At 25.1% G+C, this 17,794-nt stretch overlaps 2 protein-coding genes across 2 annotated transcripts in view; both read left to right on the top strand.

Moving 5' to 3' along the window:
* LOC143023225 (uncharacterized) overlaps nt 1-7,177 on the top strand; it is a 113,931-nt gene extending 106,754 nt beyond the window's left edge. The window contains exon 4 of the mRNA XM_076181746.1: nt 7,171-7,177. Coding sequence (XP_076037861.1) covers nt 7,171-7,177 — 7 coding nt within the window. The remainder of the gene's footprint in view (nt 1-7,170) is intronic.
* A 1,562-nt stretch (nt 7,178-8,739) lies between these two features.
* The window catches only part of LOC143023224 (uncharacterized), a 42,100-nt gene continuing 33,045 nt past the window's right edge, over nt 8,740-17,794 (top strand). The window contains exons 1-2 of the mRNA XM_076181745.1: nt 8,740-9,130; nt 9,295-9,733. Of these exons, the coding sequence (XP_076037860.1) occupies nt 8,791-9,130; nt 9,295-9,733 (779 nt within the window). The 5' untranslated portion in view covers nt 8,740-8,790. The remainder of the gene's footprint in view (nt 9,131-9,294; nt 9,734-17,794) is intronic.

The raw sequence follows: 17,794 nt of genomic DNA, 5'->3' as shown, positions 1-17,794 counted from the left end.
TATATATAGTTATCAATGATAACTTTAATATGTTCTAGTAATGACAAGTTTAGAATATACGATTAATGACACTTTTAGGTACTTCTTATAAAAACTTTAATGTGTACTAATAATGACAAATTAAGATTATGGTATTAATGATAATTTTTAGTTTAGGATATACCAATAACGACAAAATCAGAAGATTCTTTTAATAATAACTTAAATATGTACTAAGAATGACAACTTTAGAATATACAAGGTTATACAAGTTTGAGGCTACTATTAATGATAACATTAATGTGTACTAACTATAAAAGTTATAACATACTAATAATGACAAGTTTAGAAAGTACTATCAATGGTAAGTTTAATGTATAGTGATTATGATACGTTAAGAATATACTTATAATGACAAGTATAGAAGATACTAATAATGACAAGTTACAAGATACTCTTAATAATAACTAATACTAATAATGAGAACTTTAAAGTGTACTATTAATGACAAAGTTAGAAGATACTGATAATGAAATTTTAGAATATTCTATTAATGATAACCTTAAAGTGTACCAATAGTGGCAACCTTAGAATGAAAGTACATGTTGAGAAAGTACTATTAATGATAAATCTAATATAAACTCATAATCACATGTTTAGAATATACTAATAACGACAAGTTTAGAAGGTACTATTAATGATAACTTTAATATGCACTAATGATCGCAATTAGAGAGAATACTGATAATAACAAATATTAGAAAATATTATGAAAGTTGAAAATACACTATTATGGTTAAGTTTATAATATTACAAATAATAACAAGCTTAGAAAGTACTGTTAATGGTAAGTCTAATGAATAGTAATAATGATACGTTAAGAATATACTTATAATAATAAGTTGAGAACATACTAATAATGACAAGCTTACAATACAAATAATGATCAGATTAAAGTTACTATGAATGATAACTTTAATGTGTACTATTAATGACAATTTCAGAATATGCTAATAATGAAATTTTAGGACATTCTACTAATGATAACTTTAAAGTTTACCAATAGCTTAGAATATGAAAGATAATTACATGTTTAGAAAGCACTATTAATGATAATTCTAATGTGTACTCAAGTGTACTAATAATCACATAATTTGTACTAATAAGGGCAAGTTTAGAAGGTACTATTAATGATAACTTTAATATGCACTAATAATGGCAATTGCAGAGGATATTCTTGGTATATTCTAAACTTGTTACTATCAGTGCATATTAAAGTTATCATTAAAAGTATATTCTAAACATGCCATTACTAGTATTTTGTAAATTTGTCACTTTAAGTACTCATTAAAGTAATTATTAGTACATATCAAAGATTTAATAATACACCTGCTAAACGCTATACGTTTTCTTTCTAAATTTTCCATTTTATTATGAATGAAATTATACCTCGTCATATTCTAAACTTTTCATTGTCATTTCGCATAGATTTTATCTTTAATAGTGCTTTCCAAACTTGTCATTATTAGTATATTCTAAACTTCTCGTTAATAGTATACACTAAACTTATCACTATTAATAGACATTAAAGTTATCCTTAATAGTACCTTCTAAACTTGGCATTATTAGTATATTCCAAGCTTGTCGTTATTAGTACAAGTTAACGTTATCAATTATAGTACCTTCTAAACTTACCCTTATAGTGCTTTGTTTATATTAGTACACATTAAAGTTATCATTAATAGTACCTTCTAAAAGTTGTCATTAAGGTACAGTCTGAACTTATCGTTACTTGTATATTACAAAATGCTATTTTTAATGTATTCTAAACTTGTCAATATTACCACATTACCACATATTAGCACCTTCAAAAATCGCCATTATTATTATAGTAAACTTATATTCTAAATTTATCTTCTAAAGTTTTCTTCTAAACATGCCATTTTTTATACATTTTTACTGTACCTTTCAAATTTCTGATTACTAGCATATCATAATCTTGACAGTATTAGTACACATTGAAGTTATCATTAAGAGTAGTTTCTTAACTTTTCATTAGTATATTCTAATTTTGTCGTCATTTGCCATTTGCCATATAAGTTATCATTAATGGTACCTTCTAAACATCTCATTTTAGTATAATTTAAACTTCTCATAATTGGTGTTTTCTAGATTTGTCAATATTGGATTTTATTAAAGTTTACAGTAATAGAACTTTCTGAACTTGTCATTGTTACTGCATTTTAAACTTGTCATTATTAGTACAAATTAAAGTTATTAGTAGTACCTTTGTAACTACACATTAAAGTTATCATTAATAGTATCTTTCTAAATTTGTTATTTTAGTACACATTCAATTTATTATCAATAGTACCTTGTTAATTTTTGTATATTATAAACTTGTTATTATTAACACATTTTTAAGTTATCATTAAAAGTATCTCTTTATTAGTACACGTTAAAGTTATCATTAACAATACTTTCTAAAGTCATTGTACGTATATTCGAAAAATATCAGTATTAGTACATACTAACATATCTTCTTTATTATTCTAAACTTGTCATTTTTAGTACACATTAAAGTTATCATTATTAGGACAATACTAATATATTCCAAAGTTTATAATTATTTAAAACTTGTCATTATTAGTATATTCTAAAATTGTGAGTATTAGTACATGTTAAAGTTACCATTATTACTGGCTTTTTAATATGACATTGTTAGCTTTTTTCAAAACTAACCATTATTAGTACATATTATAGTTATCATTAATAGCAATTTCTAATTATGCTATTATTAGTATTTGCAAAACTTTGCATTATCAATATAATTAAAATGTGTCATTATTGCTACACATTAACATTATTATTAATCTAATATTTTATTCTTTATTACAATATTGTAAACATGTGATTATGTGTACATAATACATGTATTATAATAACATGTCAATGATAACATATAATAACATGTGAATATGTGTACATATTCAAGTTATCATTAATAGTGCCTTTAAACTTGTCATTATTAGTATATACCAAATGTTAATTATCAGAAGACTAATTTTTTTTATAATGCAAGTTTGTCATTATTAGTACAAATTATAGTTATCATATATAGAACCTTCTAAAGTTGTCATTTTTAGTAATTTCTATACTTTCCATTATCAACTTATTCTAAATTTTTCCACATTAAAGTTATCATGAATCTTCTAAGCTTATCATTAGTATACTCTAATTATGTCATTATCGTAAACTTGTGGTTCTTAGTATATTGTAAGCTCGTACATAGTAAATTTTTCATTAATGATACCTTCTAAATTTGTTAGCATATTCTAAATTTGTCATTTTTGGTATATTCAACACTTGTCATTATTAGCAAACATTAAAGCTTGTCAATTGTATATTCTAAACCCTCATTATTAGTACACATTAGTTATAACTAGCAATACTTTCTTAAGTTGTCATTGTTCGTAAATTCGAAACATCACTATTAGTAAATACTAAACATATCTTCTTTGGTATTCTAAACTTTATTAGTATACATTGAAGTTATCATTACTAGGACCTTGTATCCTTACCATTATTAGTATATTCTAAACTTGGTAATAATAATATATTCCGAGTTTATCATTATCCTAAACTTGTCATTATTAATATATTCTAAACTTTTGAGTATTAATACATATTAAAGTTATCATTAGTTTTGTCGTCTAAACATGTCATTGTTAGTATATTCAAAACCAATGAAAAATTTAATTTATGATAATATGGGAAATTTATAAAAATAATATAGCGTTTAGCAGGTACTATTATCAAAATATTTAATGTGTACTAATAATTACTTTAATGAGTACTAACAGTGAAAATTTTACAAAAAAAAACTATTAATGACATGTTTAGAATATACTTTTAATGATAACTTTAATATGCACTGATAACAAGTTTAGAATATACTAAGAATAACATATTCAGTCGGAACTATTGATGATAAATTTAATATCAAAAGTTTAGAATATATTAATAATGAATAGTGTCGATAGTACTATTAATGATATATGCAACAATAATCAATAATCACAATTTTAGAAAATGATATTTACAATAACTTTAATTTTTTAATAATGGCATTTTTAGAAGGTTCTATTAAATATCTTTGATATGTACTCATACTGAATAATTTTATCTGTCTTAATAATGAAAAGTTTAGAATATACTAACAATGACAGCGATAGAATATCAGCATAATGTATATTAATAGGGACAAATTTATGATATTCTAATTATGACAAGTTTAGAAGGTATTATTAATGATAACTTTAATGTGTACTAGTAATAACAAGTTTAGAATATATTAATTTCGATAGTGTACTAATAATCAAAATGTTAGAAAACTATATTTATAATAACTTTAATGTTTTAATAATGGCTATTTCAGAAGGCTCTATTAAATATTTTTATATGTACTAATATTGAAAAATTTGATTTGTACTAATAATGAGAAGTTTAGAATATACTAACAATGACAACCATAGAATATCATTATAATGTGTATTAATAGGGACAAATTTATAATATTCTAATTGTGAAAAGTTTAGTAGTGACAAATTTAGAATATACTAGTAATGGCAATTTTGTAATATACAAATAATATCAAGTTTATAAGGTATAATTTATAATAGCTTTAATGTTACAAGTTTACAATATACTTATGATGCAAGGCACAGTTAATGATAACTTTTATGTTTACTAATAATTGAAAGACTAGAATGTACCAACAATGACTTTACTAATAATGGCCAGTTTGTAATATACTAATAGTGACTAGTTTAAAAGATATATTAATAATGCATTTAACTTTGACAAGTTTAGAAGGTATTACTAATAATAACTTTAATGTGTACTAATAATCAGAAATTTACAATATACTAATAAAGAGGTTTAAAGGTACAGGTAAGTGTACTGATAATGGAAAAATTAGAATATACCAATAATTACAATTTTAAAGGGTACTGTTCAAGATAACTTTAATTTGTACTAATAATAAGCAAGTTCGTGACAAGTGACAAGTGACAAGTTTAGAATATAGTAATAATGAGAAGTTTAGAAGATACTATCATTGTCAAGCTTAGAATGAAAAGTTATCAATGATAACGTTAATGTTATACTAATAAATACAAAAACTACAAAATACGAATATACAAAATATAAAAAATACATACAAAAATACAAAACAAATACAAATACAAATGCAAATACAAATTTATAAGCTATAAATAATAACTTTAATGTGTTCTGAAAATGAAAAGTATAGAATATACCAATAATAAGTTTAGAATAAGCTAATAATGACAATTTTAGAATGCACTTTTAACGATATCTTTTATGTGTACTAGTAATGACAGGTTAATGGTACTATTAATAGTACCTTTAAAGTAAACTAATAATGACATATTTAGAGTATACTATTATTAAGTTTAGGATATACAAATAAAGTCCGGGTAGGTACTATTAATGATAACTTTAATGTGTACCAATAATGAGATGTTTAGAATACACTAAAAATGACAATTATATAAGGAACTATGATAACATTAAAGTTGAGTAATAATAACAAGTTTAGAATATACTGGTAATGACAAGTTTAGAAAGTACTATTAATGATAACTTTAGAGTAAACTAATACTGTAAAGTATACAAATAATATAGTTTAGAATGAAAAATAATGACAAGTTTCGAAGAAACTAATATTGACATGTTTAAAATATAGCAATAATGATATCTTTAAAAGATCCTATTGAATGATATCTTTAATGTGTACCAATAATTGCACGTAATAATAAGAAGTTTAGAAGGTACTGTTAAGATTAGAATATACTAATAATAACAAGTTCAGATGTTACTATAATTGTTAACTATGATATGTACTAATAATGATAAGTTTAGAATTTAGAATATACCAATAATGATAAGTTTAAAAGGTACTAATAATGATAACGTTAATATGAACTAATGATAAGTTTAGAATATACAAAAAAATTAGAAGGTACTATAAATAGTAATAATGAATAAATAGAATATAACAATAAAAACAAGATTAAAAGGCATTTTTAAAGATAAGATTAATGTGTACTAAATGAGAATTTTAGAATATACTAATAATGAAGAGTGTGAAAATACAATTAATATCTTTATTGTGTACTAATACTGACAAATATAGAATATACTTATAACGACAGGTTGAAAAGGAGCTATTAATGATAACTTAAATGTGTACTAATAAAAACAAGCTTAGCATATATTTTAGTAGTGACAAGTTTTTAACGACAATGATAACTTGGCAAGTTTAGAATATACTAATAATTGCAAGTTAAAAGGCCACTGTTAATGATTAGTGTAGAAGGTACTATTGATGACTAAGTTTCACTGATAATAAGTTTAGAACACACTAATAATACCAGGTTTGGAAAATACTAATAAAACCAAGATTAGTATGCACTATTAATGTGTACTAATGATGTACTAATGTGTACTAATGTGTACTAATGATGTCAAACTTGGAATATAGTGATAATGAAAAGATTAGAAGATACTATTAGTAATCAGTTTACTAATAATGACGAGTTTTGAATATACCAATAACGATCTATAATAATAATGACAAGGTTTAATGACAACTTTAACTAATAATGACAAGTTTAACATATTCCAATGTAGACATTTTTAGAATATACGTATAATTAGAAATTTGGAAAGTACTATTAATGTGTACTAATGTGTACTAATGTGTATTAATGTGTACTAACTTTAATGTGTACTAATGATGAAAAGTATAGAACATTCTAATGATGACAAGTTTAAAAGGTACTATCAATGATATCTTTGATGGATACAAAGTTTAGAATATTCCGATAAAGACAGGTTTAGAAGATACTATTAATGATAACTAATAATGACGAGTTTAGAATATACTAATAATTACAAATTTAAAGGGTACTGTTAATGATAAGTTTCGAAGGTACTATTAATGACTTTAATTTTTAATAATGATAAGTTTAGAACATACTAATAATGTCAAGTTTAGAATGTTTAGAATTTTAGAATATACTATTAATGAAAGGTGTGAAAATACAATTTATATCTTTATTGTGTACTAATAATGACTAATATAGAATATACTTATGACGACAGGTTGTAAAGGAACTATTAATGATAACTTTAATGTGTACTAATAAAAACAAGTTTAGAATATATTTTAGCAGTGACAATTTTTTTAACGATAATGATAAATTTAATGTGTAATAATATTGACAAGTTTAGAATATACTAATAATTAAAAGTTAAAAGGGTACTTCTATTGATTAGTGTAGAAGTTACTATTAACGACTTTAATTTTCATTAAAAATAAGTTTAGTTTTAGAAAATACAAAAAATATAAACAAGATGAGTAGGTACTATTAATGATAGATTTAATGTGTACTAATAATGTCAAACCTGGAATATAGTAATAATGAAAAGATTAGAAGATACTATTAATAATGACGAGTTTTGAATATATTAGAATATACTATTATATATATTAGAAGAATATATTAGAAGAATATATTAGATGATACTATTAATAATGAGTTTTGAATATACTGATAACGACATCTTTAGAATATACTACTTTAAACAATAATAATAATGACAACTTTAACATATATTGCCAAGTTTAGAATATACTAATAATGATATACTTAATATAAACTATTAATGGCAAATTTTGAACATACTAATAATGACAAGTTTAGAATATTCCAATGTAGACATGTTTAGAATATACGTATAATGAGAAATTTGGAAAGTATTATTAATGATAATTTTAATGTGTACTAATGAAGACTAGTTTAAAAGGTACTATTAATGATATCTTTGATGTGTACTAAATAATGACACGTTTAGAATATTCCGATAATGATGCTATTAATGATAACTAATAAGGACGAGTTTAGAATATACTAAAAATTACAAACCTAAAGGGTACTGTTAGTGATAAGTTTGGAAGGTACTATTAATGACTTTAATTTTTACTATTGATAAGTTTAGAACATAATAATAATGACAAGTTTAGAATGTTTAGAATATACTAGTTTAAACTTTAACATATACTAATATTGCCAAGTTTAGAATATACTAATAATGCTAACTTTAGAACGTCCTATTAATGATAAAATTGATATGAAGTATTAATGGCAAGTTTAGAATATACCAATGAAGACATGTTTAGAATATACAGAAGTTTAGAAAGTACTATTAATGATAACTTTAATGTGTACTAATAATGAAAAGTATAAAACATTCTAATGATAAGTTTAAAAGGTACTATTAATTATATCTTTGATGTGTACTTACAATGACAAGTTTACAATGACAGGTTTAGAAGATACTACAAAATTAACTAATAATGACGAGTTTAGAAGGTACTATTAATTACTTTATTTTTTACTAATGATAAGTTTACAACATACTAATAATGTCAAGTTTCGAATGTACTAATAAAAACAAGATTAGAAGGTACTTTTAATGATAAATTTAATGTGTACTAATAATGGCAAATTTGGAATATACTAATATTAATAACACTGTATAACAATGAAAAAAAACGGAAATGAGACTATCCTTTTCTAGTTATTTTTTTGCGTAGATCACGAATATAACATCCGTTTCTTTCTGTGACCCTCCAGTTCTTCGTAAATAGCAGTGCCCGCAATGTCTATCTGAACGGTATTTTTTGTTGCTTTTACCATTTATATAATTTTTCACATAGCTATGTGTTTTTTTTTCTTAACAGGATACAGAGTTAAGATGCCTAGAGAATGCAAGAATTCGCCAGACAAGTTTTGTTATATATGTGGATCAGTTACATTAAGGCAATACAAGAGACAGTTGACTCAACGTGTAAAGAAACTTTATGAGCTGTACTTTGGATGTAAAGTGGGTGACCAGGACAAAAGCTGGGCACCTCACATATGTTGTGTCAGGTGTACAAGTTCCCTTTCTGCCTGGGTGAAAGGCAAAGGGACTGGCCTCATGTTTGGCGTACCAATGGTCTGGAGGGAGCCAAAGGACCACTCAACAGATTGCTACTTCTGCTTAATGGATATTAAAGGTGGGTGTTCAGTGTTTATTTTTTACTGTTTTTATATATATTTTCAAGAGATGTATCAATAAAAAAGATCGAAATACATAATAAGTTGCACTTCCACTATTTTTGCACGTGATCACAACCAATAGTATCCATTTTTAGTCTGATTTTATTTTATTTTCCTGCAGGTCGCAACAGAAAAGGCAAGAAATCTATCGTGTATCCAGATCTTCAGTCTGCTATTCGCCCAGTTCTACATTCAAGTGATATTCCTGTACCACAGCCGCCCTCTGAACTACCAAGCGATGACACGAGCAACTCAGACGATTCAGAATCTCAAGATGCAACGTATACGACACAACTTGAATCTGATAAGAAACCACACCTCATCACCCAACCAGAACTCAATGATCTAGTTCGTGATCTAACACTTACTAAGCAACAGAGTGAACTCCTGGCCTCACGTTTGCAACAATGGCACCTGTTGGATGAAGAAGCTCGAATTACAGTATTTAGGAAGCGTTCTGCAAATCTACAGGATTTCTTCACTTTGGAAAACAACTTGACTTATTGTAATGATATCAGAGGCCTATTCAGTGCCCTTGAGCTGTCCTATGAACCCAATGAGTGGAGGCTATTCATAGATGGATCCCTTTACAGCATAAAAGCAGTTCTGTTGCACATTGGGAACACCATGCCTTCAGTTCCAGTTGCTTACTCAGTCATTTTAAGAGAGACATATGAGAACCTTGCTTTTATTCTAGACCGCATAAGTTACAAAGAGCATGAGTGGTTAATTTGTGCAGACTTGAAAGTAGTAGCCATACTTAATGGGCTACAAACTGAATACACAAAATTTATGTGCTTTCTTTGCAAGTGGGACAGTAGGGCCAGATCAGAACATTATATACGCTCAGAATGGCCATCTCGGGAATCTATGACGCTTGGATGCCATAATGTAATTCATGAGCCACTAGTTAAGAAGGAGAAAATCATTTTGCCACCACTGCATATAAAACTAGGCCTAATGAAGCAATTTACCAAAGCACTGCAACATAACAAGCCATGTTTCCAGTATCTCAAAGGGATCTTCCCTAAAATTAGTGATGCCAAGATTAAAGAGGGTATATTTGTAGGCCCTCAGATTCGCAAGCTTATAAATGATGAGGACTTTGAGGCGACAATGGATGAACCTGAGCGTAGCGTAAAGTGGAGAGGCTAATCAAATGCTACCAAGATCTTGGATGCAATATGTCACTGAAGATACACTTTCTTCATTCTCATCTGTCCTTCTTCCCAGAGAATGCAGCAGATGTGAGTGATGAACATGGAGAGAGGTTCCATCAAGATATAGCGTCAATGGAAAACAGGTACAAGGGAAAATGGAGCCCTGCTATGCTGGCTGACTTCTGTTGGAACCTGAAGCGTGACACGCCTGAGACGTCTTATAAAAGAAGAAGTAAATAATAGATTGTAGGTTAATACATCATATAAAGCTAACAAACATGCCGATTTATTATATATTAATTAAATAAATACAATGAAGACATTTAATCTGACTTTGGGAGCAAAATACATTTATGGAACCTTGGAAATCTCTATTAATTGCATAATTATTAAAACAGCGATTTACAAAAAATTGTGACCTGGCATGAAATTTTTGTTATCAAATTTGAATTCAGCACACTGAACTTCATAATAAAACGCACATGAGAACTATGTTTTTTTCTTAATCCTGAAATTTGTTGTACAGTGTAATTAGGATATACTATTAATGATAAGTTTACTAATAATAACAACGAGTTTTGAATATACTAGTTTGAATTATAATAATAATGACAAGGTTAGAATAATGACAACATTAACATATACTAAAATTGCCAGACTTAGAATATACTAATGATAACGTCCTATTAATGATAAATTTGGTATGAACTAACAATGACAAGTTAACATACTAATAATGAGAAGTTGAGGACACATTTAGAATATACCAATATTGACATGTTTAGAATATACGTATAATGAGAAGTCTAGAAAGTACTATTAATGATAACTTTAATGTGTACTAATAATGAAAAGTATAGAACACTAATGGGGACAGGTTTAAAGGGTATTACTAATGATATCTTATAATGACAAGTTTAGAACACTATAATAATGACAGATTTAGAAGATAGTATTTAGAATACTATTTAGAATAATTATTAGAATATACTAATAATGACATGTTTAGAATATACTAATAATGACAAGTTTAGAAGGTAATATTTATGATAACTTCAATGTTTACTTATAATAACAAATTTAGAATATACTAATAATAAGAAGTGTGCGATTAATGATAAATTTTATTTGCACAAATAATGTCAAATTTAGAATGTGGTAATAATCGGTACTTTTGATCATTTTATTGTGTTGTAATAATGTCAAGATTTGAATATAATAGTAATAATAACTTTAATGTATATTGATACTGACAAGATTAAGATTCTCTCAGCAATATCTTTAACGTGTACTACTAAAGAAAGTTTAGAATATACTAATGATTACAAGTTTTTGAATAATGACTGATAATAACAAGTTTAGAATACACTAATAATGATTACTAATTAATGTTTGAATTATACTAATAATGACAAGTTGAAAAGGAATTATCAATGATAACTTTAATATGTTCTAGTAATGACAAGTTTAGAATAATGACACTTTTAGGTACTTCTGATACTTTTAGGTACTTCTGATACTTTTAGGTACTTCTGATAAAAACTTTAATGTGTACTAATAATGACAAATTAAGATTATGGTATTAATGATAATTTTTAGTTTAGGATATACCAATAACGACAAAATCAGAAGATTCTTTTAATAATAACTTAAATATGTACTAAGAATGACAACTTTAGAATATACAAGGTTATACAAGTTTGAGGCTACTATTAATGATAACATTAATGTGTACTAACTATAAAAGTTGAGAATATAATATTATGGGTAAGTTTAATGTATAGTGATTATGATACGTTAAGAATATACGTTAAGAATATACGTTAAGAATATACTTATAATGACAAGTATAGAAGATACTAATAATGACAAGTTACAAGATACTCTTGATAATAACTAATACTAATAATGATGATTATAGAACATGCTAATAATGATCATATTAAATATACTATTAATGAGAACTTTAAAGTGTACTATTAATGACAAGTTTAGAATATATTGATAATGAAATTTTAGAATATTCTATTAATGATAACTTTAAAGTGTACCAATAGTGGCCAACCTTAGAATGAAAGTACATGTTGAGAAAGTACTATTAATGATAACTCTAATATAAACTCATAATCACATGTTTAGAATTTACTAATAACGACAAGTTTAGAAGGTACTATTAATGATAACTTTAATATGCACTAATGATCGCAATTGTAGAGGATACTACTGATAATAACAAATATTAGAAAATATTATGAAAGTTGAAAATACACTATTATGGTTAAGTTTATAATATTACAAGTATATTCTAAACTTGTGATTGTTGGTACACATTAAAGTTATTATCAAAAGAACCATCAAAACTTGTTATAATTAGTATGTTCGAAACCTGTCTTTATCAACCCATATTAAAGTTATATACTAAAGTTGTCATTATAAGTACATAAAATTGTCATTATAAGTACACATTAAAGTTGTCATTATAAGTACACATTAAAGTTGTTATTAATAGTACCTTATAAACTTGTCGTTAGTCTTGTCATTAAAGTTATAACCAATAGTATGCTCTTAATTTGTCATTAATCGTATATTCTAAACTTGTCATGATCAGAACATATTAAAGTTATCATTGATAGTACCTTTTCAATTGATATTGTAAACTTGTCAGTCTTGGGAAAACCTAAAATCATCATTATTAGTAAACATTAAAGTTATCATTAATAGTATCTTCTAAACCTGTCATTATTGGAGTATTCTAGACTTGTCATTATTAGTATATTCTAAACTTACTAGTACACATTATATATAAACTTACTAGTAAACTAAATATATCATTAGTAGTATAAGTATTAAATATATATAGTATTAAATATATCATTAGTGGTACTTGTCATTATTATTTATCATTATTGGTATATTCTAAACATGTCAATATTAGTATATTCTAAACATGTCTTCATTGGTATACACTAAACTTATCATTATTTGTAAATTCTAAACACGTCATTATTAGGTCACATCAAATTTATCATTAATAGGACGTTCTAAACTTATCATTACTAGTACATTTTGAATTTTGTAATATAAGTACATTCTAAAGTTGTCATTATTCTATCTTTGTCATTATTATTATATTCTAAACTAGTACATATCATTATTAGTATATTCATAACTCGTCATTATTAGTAAACATTAAATTTTACCATTAAAAGCATCTTCTAAACTTGTCATTATTAGTACACATTAAATTTATCGTTATCAGTACCTTCTAATCTTGTTTTATTCGTATATTCTAAACTTGGCATTATTATCATTAGTACACATTAAAGATATTAATAGTACCTTCTAAACTTATCATTAACAGTCCCCTCTAAACTTGTAATTATTAGTATATTCTAAATTTGTCAAAATTAGTACACATTAAAGTTATTATTCATAGTACGTTAAAAACTTGTCACTGTTACCATATTCTAAACTTTTATTATTAGTATGCTCTAAAATTAACAATACCTTCTAAACTTGACATTATTAATATATTCTAAGCCTTTATTATTAGTGTACAAATTACTAGCTTCTCAATTTCTTTTTCAACTTGTCGTTATTGGTATATTCTATATTTGTTATTATTATTAATTGTTATATTCACATTCTTCATTATTAGTATATTCTAAAATTATCATTATTAGTACCCATTAATGTTATCTTTACAGATACCTTCTAATCTTGTTGTTATTGTTATATTCTAAACTTGTCTGTGTTGGTATATTCTATTTTTTCATTATTACTACAAATAGTACCTTATAAACTTTCTTTATGTATATGTTTTAAACTTGTCTATATTAGTACATATTAACGTTATCATTAATAGTACCTTCTAACATTATTCTATTTTTTCATTATTATTACAAATAGTACCTTATATACTTCTAATATTATAGTTAACAGTTATAGTAACTTCTCAACTTGTTATTATTAGTATATTCTAAACGTGTCTTTATTAGTATATTATAAACTTTCATTATTAGTACGCATTAAAGTTTTCATTAACAGTACCTTCTAAACTTCTCATTATTACGTGTCATTATTAGTACACATTTAAGTTATCATTAATAGGATCTTTTAAACTTATCATTATTGCTATATTTTAAACATGTCAATATTCTTCTTCTAAACTTGTCATTATCTTTTATTCTAAACTTTTTATTATTTGTATATTGAACCTTTCAGTAGTAGTACATTCTAAAGTTATCATTAATAGTGTGTGTGTGCAAGGTCATAGCATTACCCATAGATCGGACCTACGAGCTCTGAGCTCTCTTCCAGGAGGGAAATAGCTGTCGATCACGAGTCCAATGACATGTTTAGAAGACACTACTAATGATAACTTTAATATGTATTGATACTCAAAAGTTTAGAATATAGTAATAATGACAAGTTTAGGATAATGATAAACTCGGAATATATTATTACAAAGTGTAGGATATACTATTAATGGTAAGGATACAAGGTCCTAGTAATGATATCTTCAATGTATACTAATAAAGTTTAGAATACCAAAGAAGATATGTTTAGTATTTACTAATAGTGATGTTTCGAATTTACGAACAATGACAAATTGAGAAAGTATTGTTAGTGATAACTAATGTGTACTAACAATGAGGGTTCAGAATATACAATTGACAAGCTTTAATGTTTACTAACAATGACAAGTGTTGAATATACCAATAATGACAGAATTAGAATATGCTAATAATGTCAGGTTTAGAATATACTTGTAATGACAAGTTTAGAATACACTAATACTAACAAATTTAGAAGGTATTATTAATGAAAAATTTAGTATGTACCAATAATAACGGGCTTAGAATATACTAAGAATCACAAGTTTAGAATAATGACATTAAACTAATGCTAAGCTTAGAAGATTCTTGATGTGGAAATTCTTTAATGTGGAAAAGTTTAGAATAATTTGATAATGGAAAGTATAGAAATGACTAAAAATGACAAGTTTAGAAGGTTCTATATGATAACTATAATTTGTACTAATAATGACAAGTTTAGAACGTACTAATAATGACAAACTTAGAATGTATTATAAATAAAAACTTTAATGTCTTCTGATAATTAATGTTTGGTATATACTAATAATGACAAGTTTAAAGGCACTATTAATGATAACTTGAATATGTACACATATTCACATGTTATTATATGTTATTATTCACATGTTATTATAATACATGTACTGAATTATGTACACATAATCACATGTTTACAATATTGTAATAAAGTTTAAAAGGTTATATTAATAATAATGTTAATGTGTAGCAATAATGACACGTTTTAATTATATTGATAATGTAAATTTGTAAATACTAATAATAACATAATTAGAAGTTGGTATTAATGATAACTATAATTATTAGTTTTGAAAAAAAGCTAACAATATCATATTAAAAAGCTTGTAAAAATGGTAACTTTAACATATACTAATACTCACAATTTTAGAATATACTAATAATGACAAGATTTAAATAATTATAAACTTTGGAATATATTAGTATTGCCAAGTTTAGAATATACTAATAATGGTCCTAATAATGATAGCTTTAATGTGTACTAATAATGACAAGTTTAGAATAATATAGAAGATATGTTAGTATTTACTAATACTGATATTTTTCGAATACTAATAAGGGCAAGTTTAGAAAGTACTATTAATGATAACTTTAATATGCACTAATAATGGCAATTGTAGAGGATATTCTTAGTATATTCTAAACTTGTTACTATCAATGCATATTAAAGTTATCATTAAAAGTATATTCTAAACATTCCATTACTAGTATTTTGTAATTTTTTCACTATTAGTACTCATTAAAGTGATTATTAGTACATATTAAATATTTAATAATAGTACCTGCTAAACGCTATTTTATTATAAATTGAATTATACCTTGTCATATTCTAAAATTTTCATTATCATTTCGCATAGATTTTATCTTTAATAGTGCTTTCCAAACTTGTCATTATTATTATATTCTAAACTTAATAGTGTATACTAAACTTATCACTATTAATAGACATTAAAGTTATCCTTAATAGTACCTTCTAAACTTGGCATTATTAGTATATTCCAAGCTTGTCGTTATTAGTACAAGTTAACGTTATCGATTATAGTACCTTCTAAACTTACCCTTATTAGTATATAGTGCTTTGTTTATATTAAAGTTATCATTAATAGTACCTTCTAAAAGTTGTCATTAAGATACAGTCTGAACTTATCTTTATTTGTATATTACAAAAAATGCTATTTTTAAAGTATTCTAAACTTGTCAATATTACCACATTACCACATATTAGCACCTTCTAAAATCGCCATTATTATTATATTAAACTTGTTATTATCAGTATATTCTAAATTTATCTTCTAAAGTTTCTTCTAAATATGCCATTTTTTTATATATATTTCTACTGTATTTTTCAAATTTGTGATTACTAGCATATCATAATCTTGACAGTATTAGTACACATTGAAGTTATCATTAACTTTAACTTTTCATTGGTATGTTCTAAACTTATCATTTGCCATTTGCCATATAAGTTATCATTAATAGCACCTTCTAAACATCTCATGTCAATATTGGAATTTATTAAAGTTTATAACTTTCTGAACTTGTCATTGTTACTGCATTTTAAACTTGTCATTATTAGTACACATTAAAGTTATCATTAATAGTACTTTATAAACTTCTCTTTGTAACTACACGTTAAAGTTATCATTAATAGTGTCTTTCTAAATTTGTCATTTTGGTACACATTCAATTCATTATCAATAGTACCCTCTACACTTGTCAATTTTTGTATATTATAAACTTGTTATTATTAACACATATCTGAGTTATCATTAAAAGCTTCTCTTTATTAGTACACGTTTAAGTTATCATTAACAATACTTTCTAAAGTTGTCATTGTTCGTATATTCGAAAAATATCAGTATTAGTATATACTAACATATCTTCTTTATTATTCTAAACTTGTTATTATTAGTACACATTAAAGTTGTCATTATTAGGACCATTATTAGTATATTCTAAACTTGGCAATACTAATATATTCCAAATTTTATAATTATTTAAAACTTGTCATTATTAGTATATTCTAAAATTGTGAGTATTAATACATGTTAAAGTTACCATTATTACTGGCTTTTTAAAATGACAGTTAGTTTTTTTTCAAAACTAATCATTATTAGTACGTATTATAGTTATCATCAATATAACCTTTTAAACTTTATTACACTATTGTAATCATGTGATTATGTGTACATAATAATGTATTATAATAACATGTGAATAATAACATATGATAACATGTGAATATGTGCACATATTCAAGTTATCATTAATAGTGCATTTAAACTTGTCATTATTAGTATATACCAAACATTAATGATCAGAAAAC

The sequence above is a fragment of the Oratosquilla oratoria genome, unplaced genomic scaffold (assembly GCF_046742065.1).
Source record: "Oratosquilla oratoria isolate Oo_2021 unplaced genomic scaffold, ASM4674206v1 SCAFFOLD45, whole genome shotgun sequence".
In the NCBI taxonomy this organism is placed as follows: domain Eukaryota; kingdom Metazoa; phylum Arthropoda; class Malacostraca; order Stomatopoda; family Squillidae; genus Oratosquilla; species Oratosquilla oratoria.
This window is presented reverse-complemented; position numbering and strand designations above follow the sequence as displayed.